This window comes from Mastigoproctus giganteus, chromosome 10 (assembly GCF_048544385.1).
Source record: "Mastigoproctus giganteus isolate SK-2022 chromosome 10, ASM4854438v1, whole genome shotgun sequence".
NCBI classification, from domain to species: Eukaryota; Metazoa; Arthropoda; class Arachnida; order Uropygi; family Thelyphonidae; genus Mastigoproctus; species Mastigoproctus giganteus.
In genome coordinates, this window is record NC_143584.1 from 50,737,175 (window position 1) to 50,748,677 (window position 11,503).

Here is an 11,503-nt window from a genome sequence, read left to right on the forward strand (position 1 = left end):
TATATATATATATTTTTTTTTTTTTTTTGGTAGTGCAACATAAACCTATGGTTTCCTTGCACTATGTGGCTGATACTAATACGAGCAGAAATGAACTGTTAAAGAGATGAATTATAAGACGAGGCAGTGTAGGACTAAAAAGGAATTAAATGAGGTAAAGGACTATGACAAATTTTGGGCTAGAGCCTCGCGCTACGATTCACTGAACGTACGAGTTAGTGCAAATGCATCATTTTTGTACGTAGTGAATCGTAAAGTAGATAAATTGGCATAGTTTTAGTTATATCTAATATTGTGAAAACCTTCACAACGAGTTGCCATGATATTAAACTACTCGAATAAGTCACGCTAACTAACCATTAAAAATCAATAACTAGCCATTTTATCTGTACGTATGTATAAATGGTATTTTGTATAATAAATGTTTTTTTTTCTGATGTTATATACTCAATTTACTCATGAAATATAGATCTCTTACCCTGTATATTGTTAAAATAATAAAGAGCCACCTCAGCTCCTGGAAAATTTTCTGATCACTAGTGCAGTCAGTTAGCTTGTAGTACTTGAGGGGAGCTGTTGTCTTAACATATAGGCAACAATTGTCACCGCGGAATTATTGTAGTTACGGATAAATACGGGAAAATAGCTTAAATTACACCTCCCTCTTCCTCTCACAATGTCATACGATTGTCTATACAGCGCTCCGTGAGAATTTCAGTACCTCCGAAATCCGTCTAAAACTAATCCTCCAATGTAGAGCCCATCTGCTTATTCGCGTTCGAAGTTGCTTAGCTCCACCGCGCGCGTCATTTCGCTTGAAACTGTACGAGATGCATCCTGCAGCATTCGTCATGTGCTGCTAAAAAGCTCTCTACATCATATATAGTTAATATTTTATATATAATGGTTATGCAATTGTGTCCCAATATTTCAATAACATGTGTTATGCATTATATAGCGAACAGTTGATGAAAAACAGTTATACAATTAAAATATAACCCAGTTTGGAATGGAACAAAATATTAAAAATAAAAATTGTATACAGAATTTAGTTAGAACTGTTACAAAATGTGCTGGAACTATTCAAATTTAAAAGGACTAACATGAATTCAATCTTTTTTTTAATGTTTTTGATGCAACCTATGAATAATGTATCCATAGATAGGACAAATGCAGTTTTCAATGTTTTGCTTCAATACCTACATAAATAAAACCGGAAGATGAGAGATTCGCCCATAAACTCCATGAAATAATGGATCATCAAAGAACTTGTTTGTAAATTCATTGATGTCCGATCGCTGTGAGCAACTGTTCTGTCCTGCAACCACAGCAGCGAATATGCAGTGATCATATAATTGTTGTTGCTGTAGGGCTTTAGCAACTTAGCATCAGCAACTTAGGCCGTAAAAAATATATCAGTAAATTGCATGTGTTCTGTGGTCGATTTGCTGTTTGCTGGACGAAAAACCCAGGTTGCCAGGATAAAAAAATCATGCTCCCCCCACTCTTCCGAAACCTATTAAGTCAGTCACGTTGTGAATAAATACCCCAAAAAATTCCTCACATCATTGACGGGATTGGAACTCAGATCTTTCCACATTATGTGGAGAGGACGGTGATTATACCAACTGTACTACCCACAAGGGCATGATCAGACAGAGAACCGCTGGATAATAGCTTGGTATACTTCAGCGGTCACTGTCTCATTAAAGAAAGGTAGCACTATAATCCTCCTACATTAAGTGGCGCGCGCGCACACCAAATTTTGTGATCATAAGGATCTCTCTAATAGTGTGCGAGGATTTTTTTATATGCAATACAGTATTTGATAATTGTACATTTGATGCAATCAGGCTTCATCTGAGAAAAATAAGTTATCCAGAACATTTATCCTTTGACGAACGAAACGAGTTAGGGCATACTGCCTTAGCTTTCTTGATATGACATTGAGCTCGTAAGCAAGCTGAATTCGATGCATGTGCATCTTTAACTTTCTCCTAGCTCGTTAAGCACTACTATACGACACTGTTGTCGAAGCTTCAAGAAGCTGGAGATTTTCCAGGTGATCTCAAAGGCCCTTCATCTTACAGTTCATCTTCTGTTTAAACCGTTGGCTTTTTACACATTTACTCACACTTCGCGTTCTACTTCGTTTGAAGAAAATGCGATGAATGATTTTTTTTTTTCTTGGTACAGGCCTGTATGGATAATTATTACTTAATGCCTCTTTGACATTGCAAAAATTATTTGAGTCCAAGGTATGCACCAAGATAAACGCATCTTCTCGGGGAAAAAAACTCAATTCCGCACCGCATTAATAAATGCTGTACTGCTCCTCAAATAGTGCTGACACAATAAAATTACCTTCCGCCACCTGTAAATATCTCAATCCATATCCAATGATATTAATGAATGGGTAACTTTGTACTGTATAATATATGATATAACAAAAACTTAAAAAATTATAAATCAAACTAAGAACGTATGTTACTTCGCTGTACTAGGCGAGGCTGGCTTTGGAATGTTTTTTATTTCTAACACCGTGCTCCTAATATTAATATATTCTTACTGTTTCCTAATATTTTTGCTATGTTATTCCAATGAGAGCAGGCGCTAGAAGCGACCGAACTGAATGCCGTCCCGTGGCGATCGCTCAGTTTGTCCGCTTAACGCCTGCTCTAGTTCTTACTGTGGAAATTCAGTGTATTTCTTAATGAGAATCGAAACCATGAATTTTTACTATTATTCTAGTTACCTTACAATTAAAACATTGCAACTTATGCTATATATCTTATTTTTCAGGCTGCAACACGTATTTCATCATTACTGCTGTTACAATGAAGAATGCAGTAAGAACGTCTAAAACAATAAGGTGATCTGAATAAAATTTACTTGTAATACAAGAGAATATACATGATTTGGATTAATGCAGATAAATCGGCTGATTTAAGAATGAACTCTGAAAGAGCCGAGCCAATTGAGCTTATTCACCATGGCCTGATCAGTCATCGTGTATCACCCCAAGCTGACACACACACATGCTCAGGAGACGAAGATGGGAACAGTAGCGAAAATCAGAACAGAAGTCCTCCTACTTATGAAAGTGGCATATCAGGAGAAACCAGGACAAAAAAACGAAGAAAACAGAGTAATCCAGTTAGATACCACACAGCTCCTGTTGTGCCACTTATAGATGGAGAAGAATGTGAGGAAGAATCAATCAGCGATCATCCTGAAGAGGTTCTTAATTTAGAAAATAAATGCGAAGATAAAAATAGTATTGAACATGCAAGCATTTTCAGATGTCATCATTGTAACAGCCTCTTTGAAACAGAAGATCTGTTAAGAGTTCATGTTGAGGATGAACACGTACAGAAATTGCTAGAAAAGCAGCTCCAACAGCAGTCTTGCAACAAATCTACCTCAGGCAGTGTCATTGAGTCGGCCAAAGAAAACTCTTTAGTGAAGGTTAACAATGCATCACCACAGCCACCTTCAACAGAATTATCTACAGGTAGCTCATTAGACAATTCTCATCATGAGAACAGGGAATTTAAGAATCCCCACTTTCCATTTCCAACAATGCCGCCGCCATTCATTCCATTTTCCAGAAATGAGGACAGCAAACCAGGTAGTCTTTCAGTTCCATTGTCCATGTTTCCAAATCCAATGGCGCCATTCCTTTTTCCAGTTATTCCTCAGGGACAGAATCCACCTGTTTCAAATGGAAACACTCATTCCTCTCCTGGTGTTCGAATTTTTAATTTAGAAGCATACTGTGAATTGTGTAACAAAGAATTCTGTAATAAGTATTTTTTAAAAACACATAAAGCTAACAAACATGGAATCTATTCGATGGATTCAATCATTGGTTCCCCGTATCCAGGTTCTTTTATTTCTCCCAATTTAAGCAATCCATTACCATTGCCACATTTACTTCAGAATTCTCCAACTGAATCTCTGACTCCTCGAACAGGAATGATCAACATGGAATCATTTTGTGAAATTTGCCAAAAAGAATTCTGCAACAAATACTTTTTAAAGAAGCACAGACAAAAGATTCATGGTGTTGCAGATTCCACATTAAATTTGTCTCCTGTTAGTACCCCCTCTATAGTGGACACGAAGGGCAGTTCTCCTCTGGCACTTCCTAATCCAGTAACCACGACCAGCACCATCAGCAATGACAGAAATACGAATACATTCCAGGAAGAAAATAGAGACATCTCTAGACCAGAATTTCCCTCTTTGTACAGTATACAAAATCACAAGATCAATTCACATTCGGTAGTATCAACCAGTGTAATAACAAGTAGTACCCCCAGTATGTGTCCACCAGTATCAGTATCAGTAAGCACTAGTTTGTGTGATATTCAGGGAGCCATCAATCCTTTACATAATTCATCATCAAATGATGGTGCCAGTCATGTGTTTACGCCAGAAAAGTTACGTGAGATGGGAGTGATTAATGCAGATGCCTTCTGTGAAATTTGTTGTAAAGAATTCTGCAACAAGTATTTTCTTCGTACACATAAACTTAACAAACACGGTGTTAGTATTCCGGAAAATGCATTAAAACCACCACAGCAGCAGCAGCCGCAGCAGCAGCAACAACAACCACCCTTACCATTACAGTCCTTATCACAGATGTATCAACCAGGTACTAACAGTGATACCCAGGATGCACTTAATTTAACAATTTCTAGCAATAACATTGAAGAAAATCCGCTACACCAGGAATCTCAATTTAACCAAGAAATCCATGATCATCCACATATTGAACATCCAGGAGATCTGTCGTGTGAATTCTGCAATCGGCCCTTTTCTAGCATTTATCTTTTAAAAATGCACAAATTTTATACTCACAACATTCCTTATGTTAAGGAGGAAAGTAAATCAAAACCTGGTTCACCAGCCGATGAACGATTCAGTCAAGACAGTAAAGAAAGCGGTGAGACTAATAATAAGCAAAATCATATGCAAGAACATATAGCTCCTAGTTTACAGGAAGATGCAGCTAGTCAAGATCTTCAAAAACTTCAGATAATGATAAGAGAACTGAATGCTTCTGCAGGGTTTGAAAGTAATAAAATCACCTGTAATATTTGCCGCTTAGAATTCGATAATAAGTACTTCCTACGAGCACATATGATGAATGAACATGGAGTATTGCCAAATGAGGATGGGCATGTGGGACTAGGAATGGAGTTTTCCAGTTTTTCCAAGTCTTCTGATATTGTATCTGATCTTCAAAGGCCAATATTTTCGACTTCATCTGCCGTTGTGGATTCGGAAGCATACTGTGAAATCTGCCAAAAAGAATTTTGTAGTAAATACTTTCTAAAAACTCACAGACAGAATATCCATGGAATTCCACCAGATGCAACAATACCACAGCTCTCTTCTTCCTCTCTTCCCCCTCCCCCTCCTCCTCCTCCCCCTCCTTCTTTACCACTACCACCTCCTCCTCCACCACCACCTCCTCTTCCTCTTCCTCCACCTCCCAAGAAAACTCCAAACCCACTGGAAGAAATGAACCAAATAAAACCTCTAGTTTTAACTACAACAACGAGCAACTCCCCATCCACTCAAGTAACAACCGACTCTAAATCGCGCAACATCACTGGACGAAATTACTGTAATATCTGCAACAAAGAACTGTGTAATAAATATTTTATGAAGACACATATGTTAAAAATGCATGGTATTAACCTTGATAACCAGCCCAACGAGGCAGCTCGCAGTAGCATAATTGGTGGTGTTACATGTGATATTTGTCAAAAAGAACTTTGCAGCAAATACTTCTTAAAAGTGCACAAGCAGAATACCCATGGAATTTTTGAAGAACCAACCCAAGTAAAAGAGTCAGTAAACCAGCTTTCCTTACCAGAAAAAGTTAATTCCCCGCATTGCCTAGACTTAAGTGATCCTAGTCGTTATTTTAACCATTATCCAGAGATCTGCCCCATATGTAACTGTCGTTTCAAAAGCATCAAGTGGTTGAAAGCCCATATGGCAAGCGACCATGCTAACATACTTAAAGAAAACTTGTCTACCCAACTGGAAAATCCCTTGGTAGATAGTAGCTGTATCTGTGTTATCTGTGGTCAAGGTTTTAATGACAAAGTAGCACTTCATGTCCACCTGATTAAGGACCATCAATCTGCAACTGAAGAGTTGGGAGCCGGGAATAACTCAGGGATGAACACAACATCCGACTCCTCTGGAGGGATGGTCCAGGATCAGCCTAGGTTGAATGGCAGTTCTTCACCTGGAAGTGCAACACTCCAGTCAAATCAACCACGACCACAGTTAAAACAGTCTGGAGGAGGGGGAGGTGGCAGTCGAATTTATCACTGTTCCTTTTGTGTTTACTCAACTCGTTGGCTGTCCAACTTGTACGCACATGAGAAGAGACATACTGGAGTAAACACCGAAGGAGAGAAAAAGTTTGTTTGTCGCATTTGTCAGCGTGCATATCGTTATAACCATTCATTACAACGCCACTTTTTAAGCCACCGAGCTGCTGGTCTCTCCTTCAGAGATATGGCTCAACCATTGTTACTTACACCTCATTCACAGCGTTCGCATCCCTCCACATCCTCATTAAATGAGCCATGGAATCTACAAAGTGCCAGAGCTAGTGGTACACAGGATAAAGCCTTGGGTCAGATACAGCATCCACTAAAAGTGAAGAGATATCGATGCAGCAAGTGCAACAAGAAGTTCCGGACCAGGGAGATGTGTCTAGCCCATATTCATGTTGTCCATAGTGGAAGAAAAGGAGGAACTCTTCAGAAAAGCATAAAGCCTTTCCGATGTCGTTTTTGTGGTTTTGCAACAAGGGCATGGAATGTACTGAAGATACATATCAATAAGCAGCACCATAGTGACACAGACTTAACCAAGGTTGCCCAACAGGAAAGTGACACTGCTTCCAGTTCCCTCATACCCGTGAATACATCTCAGGAATCACCAAAACCACTGTCTACAACAGCTGGAAGCTTTCAGTCAGGAATACCTCCCCCATCTAACAGCCCACACCTTCCAATGACATTTGCCATGCCACAAAATCCACCAGCAGCAGGATCCTTTATCATGCAACCTTTCCTTCTTGCCCAACCAGAGTGTGATGGAGTCACTCCAAATGGTACATTTGTGCCATCTCTGGTGTATCTTCCTGTTTGCCAGAAGGTTTTGCAGCCCATGACTGTTGCTTTCACATTGACGCCAGCATGAAGGAATGTGGTTTCTACCTCAACAAAGGCTGCCTTTGTTGCAAAGTGTAGTTTATCAAAGACTAGGTTTTTTGTGATTATCACAAACAAGTAATCAAAATGTAAAAGCTGCTATATAATTTTGTTTTTCTTGTTGCTTTTTCTATCTTACTTATATAGATTTTAAGATGACAAAATCAAAACCAGTTGAATGTTTTCCTGAAAATTTGTTCTGTGAAATATGTACAAGTGTCATGAATCATATCACAGGTTGAGCTCATTGGTCATAGATTAGAGTACAGTTCATTTAACATTGTAATTTATCTTATAGTAATTAGATGTTAGCGTCCAAGCAGCATCAGAGCAGAATCTTGGTGTGGTGTTGCCTGATTGTTACCAGGGAGCTTTACACCCGTCGGAAATCTGGTTGCTTGGAAAGGACTTGCTCAAGATGTCCTCGACAAAAAAAAAAGTAAAAAAGAAAAAAAAAAAAACATACCCAAAACGCTATGTTTCTTGTTTTCCTGTTGGGTACATCACCTTCGTCATCGTGGGGCTGCGGGTAGTCTTGAAAGTGACCTAAGACTTCCACTAACTGTCCTCATTCAACTCAGGGTCTTTTTGAACAAAGTACAATCTATGAGGAGCGAGATCCCACTAATGAGGGCAGGGAGAGGATTTCTCTTCTTGTTGCCAGTGAAGCGGTGAAAGTGATGCAATATGATGAAAAGAGAAGAGTCCCATTTTCAGAAGTATTTGTATAGTGAAGTGGACCTTCTCTGGTAAGAGATATGTTTATCCGAGCCTGGATGTTTTCAGGTTAGTTATGACTTTTTTGCATTTGTTTACTCTGAATCATGTTCAGCAAACTTGTCCCACTATCAATCAAAATCATGAGTGTCTTTTAGACCTCAAATCCATTCAGGGAGCGAAACAGAGTTATATGACAATAATGTATTGGATGCTTCAAGTCTATTTATAAAGAAAACTATAAACTTGTATCATCCTTAGCATAGGTGTTAAAATATATATGTAGATGTGTGGTTATTTATTTGTGAGGTGACAGTATGCAGGATTAGCCAGCTCCCTAAGCTGCCCACTGAGATAATTCATTATTTATTAGGCTTAAAAGCATAACACTTGTGGATACAGTACATGCACATGTGCTCAGTCGGATATGTTTGGAGAACAGTGCAATAGTTTGCTAGTCTTACGTTATATATACATATGTACGAATGAATGTATGTATAAAGACCACAACCAGGTATGTTTTTAAATTTACAATTACAGTTTTAGTAAGTTCTTCCAAACATGTTTGAAAAAAAAAAAAAAAATAATACCATAAAATAAAGTCAGAATTTAAAACGGGTATTTTCCACATGACCCATGTGATGATTTAAACAATGCTGAGCTTATATTACTTATTTTGGCACATGTACATGTACTTTCCGAAATATTTTATCTTTTTGCATACCATCTGATGGCCATTAAATTGTACTCTTTCCCACTCAGTTAGCTGTGGGACCATGGTGTTGAGCTAAATTTGTGTTAAGAACCTACTGAGTGGGGCTGCTAAGAGTTTATTATTATTAGTAGTATGATTATTATTATTATTAATTATTATTATTATTCAAGAATCAAACTGGGACACTGAGTCCCGCAGTGCACATATATGAACGGGTATTTAACTTATAAATGCTGTTAAACTTTCTCTGTCGTCACCAGTATTTGTATAGTGTGTATATGTCAAGAACAATGATGATGGTTACTATATGGCACACAGCAATTTATTTTGCTAATTGTGTTTTTAAATATCATGTGCATGATTTGATGAAATTTGAAACACACATTCAGAGACTAAAAGTTACTTGTTATATTACACTGCCATTAATGACTTGGCCTTCCCCCCTCCTTTACTGTGCCATATGGCAAGTCTGATTTGATTTTAAGTTTTTAAACTGCTTGCGTGAAGTCAACGTTTTTGTTGACTTCAGTGTATAGTATATAGCATGAAGTTATTTTTTCTATATAATTTATATCTTTTAAGTAATGAAGATTATCTGTGCAGCACATAATTACAAGATTAAATTTATGTGTTATAGAAAAATGCAATTTAAAGAATTGTTTTTCTTTCTTATTATATTTAAGATTAGCCATTTATTCATTTCACTGTTGGTCGTATGTTGCGAAATTACATAAGGTAATGGAAATCATTTAAGCACGATTTCGTTGTAGAAAATTTGAATGACAGCATCAGGAATTTCTGCTTTCAGAATGATTAAATAATTTAAATTTAACTTTTCTTAAAAATTTTCATAAAAATGTTTTAAATGTGTGTGATTGTGTGAGCATTTAAACGAGTTATGTAACTATAAAAGTATACAGTATTTGATGAGATTATATAGGGTTATAGTAGTATCATGAAATAGCATTGTTTGCAGTGAAAATCAAAATATTTTACATAAATCAAACTTTGAATTCTACAAAACAGCGTAGAATGAATTTTAATCAAAATGTAGATAAATGAATTTTATGTAAGAAAAGGTGTATATTTGAAAGTAATGTCTGAATGGCGTATTATTTGTATAAAGTGTGATGTGAAAAGATTATTGCTACTTGTTTATACTTCATAGAGGTTCCAAGATTTTTACTTTCTTTTTAAAGTTTTAAGAATTATGTGACTATACAGCACACTTCTTTTGGTTGTCTTTGTTAATATACAATTTATGCTTTATGTGAATGTGGAAGTATAGTGCAGAGGAAGTTTCAAAAATCCAGTTTCCATTTCGTAGATAAATTACTTTATTTTAAAAGCGAAGAATGAGAGTAAATTTAATGCTTATTTTTTCGGAGATATGTGCAATAAATTCAGTGTCATTAATTCAGCGATTCATAAAATTGCGTAAAAATTGAATAGATTATTTCTGACGAATTTATACACGTGACGAAACATCAAATTTTTGAAACCGTGTTGGTTTAACATACGTTATCTTACCATTATATGTTAACTTATAGTTTTCGATTTATTAAACTATATGTACACCAGTGTAAAAGGTATTCTGTGACAAAGTTACGTCTGCAATTTTTTTAATGTTTTTAACTGAATTTGTGTTTGTGTAAACCACACTATAATTAAAATATAAATCACAGCGCAGTTTAGACACAATGTTCAAAATTATGCAACGGAATTCTTAAAGTTTGCTTTACTGAACTTATTTTAAACATAATATACATATTTAAACGAAGAAGCACCAGATTATTTTTTATACATGCTAGCAATTCAATTAAAAGACGTTGCAAAAATTTAAAAGTACACGTATAAGTTAATCAAGTAATGAAAGTTAATCCAGTAACGATAGCCCTCTTTAAAGACGCCTCAAGTGAAAAATATTTAGTTTCTGATGTATCTGTGATAAAAGTGAGAGCACGAATAAAATCAGTAACAAAAATAACATAATAATTAAAACTGGATTAGTAAACAGTGCCAGCTCCAAGGCATTAACAAATTTATTGATCTATGAGCCTACTTCTAATATCTTAAGAATGACATGTTCCACATTAATTTCTCATTGCTGCACAGATATCCTTCAAAGCCTAGAAGTTCGTTTAAAAGTATTCACAATTTGTTTTTATTTTTCATTTTTATATTTATGTGTCTTATGAGATGATGTCGAAGGCAAAAAAAAGTACAATTATTTGTAGGTCGTTATATCTTTGTTTAATTAATTTATGTCTGCATGTTTGTCAGTATACGCACGCAATTTTTTGCACGTGAAACTTGTAAAGGCATGTGCTGTAAATATATCATTTCTAGTCCTGGTTATTACCAAAGTCATTTTATGAATGAAATAAAGCATTTTTGTAAAGAAATTTTATCTCGTTTTATTTGCTTATTTTTAAACCTGTTTTTTTGAATTTGTTTCATACTGCCTGCACGCTACAAATGTGAAATATTTTCATTTTAATGGTCATCAGAAGGCTTTATTGCCATTGTGGTGGTTTGGTAATATTTGTCATTTATGAAGGGCTTCTAGTCTGAAAACGGTGGCGAGAAGTACTTTTGTTCTTTCATCATTCTTTTAAAATACATGTTTCTGTTTTTAGTATTACTGTTCTCTTGAGATGCTTTTTTTTTTTCTTCTCTTTTTCCTTTAACCCCCGGCGAAGCGAAATACTAGATGCCGCGAGCAGTTTCTCCCTAGAGTGTGTTTGGCTTGACTTAACTTTCAGGTAAATCGAAAAATACGTTAAATGTACAGATTACTTTGTGTTGCCCGTGAAGCTGA

At 36.2% G+C, this 11,503-nt stretch overlaps 1 protein-coding gene across 1 annotated transcript; it reads left to right on the forward strand.

Annotated features, from left to right (window-relative positions):
• The first annotated feature begins 2,952 nt into the window (after positions 1–2,952).
• On the forward strand, positions 2,953–7,239 carry LOC150079031 (uncharacterized). The gene is made up of 2 exons (XM_090382928.1): positions 2,953–5,518; positions 5,615–7,239. The coding sequence occupies exons 1-2, from the start codon at positions 2,953–2,955 to the stop codon at positions 7,237–7,239; spliced, it is 4,191 nt and encodes a 1,396-aa protein (XP_090239054.1).
• Positions 7,240–11,503: the final 4,264 nt, after the last annotated feature.

Excerpts from the sequence above, each read along its gene's own strand:
- LOC150079031 (XM_090382928.1), top strand. The coding sequence starts at position 2,953 with ATGAACTCTGAAAGAGCCGAGCCAATTGAGCTTATTCACCATGGCCTG. Across the intron at positions 5,519-5,614 it reads ACCTCCCAAGAAAACTCCAA|GCAACATCACTGGACGAAAT; the intron begins ACCCACTGGAAG and ends ACTCTAAATCGC.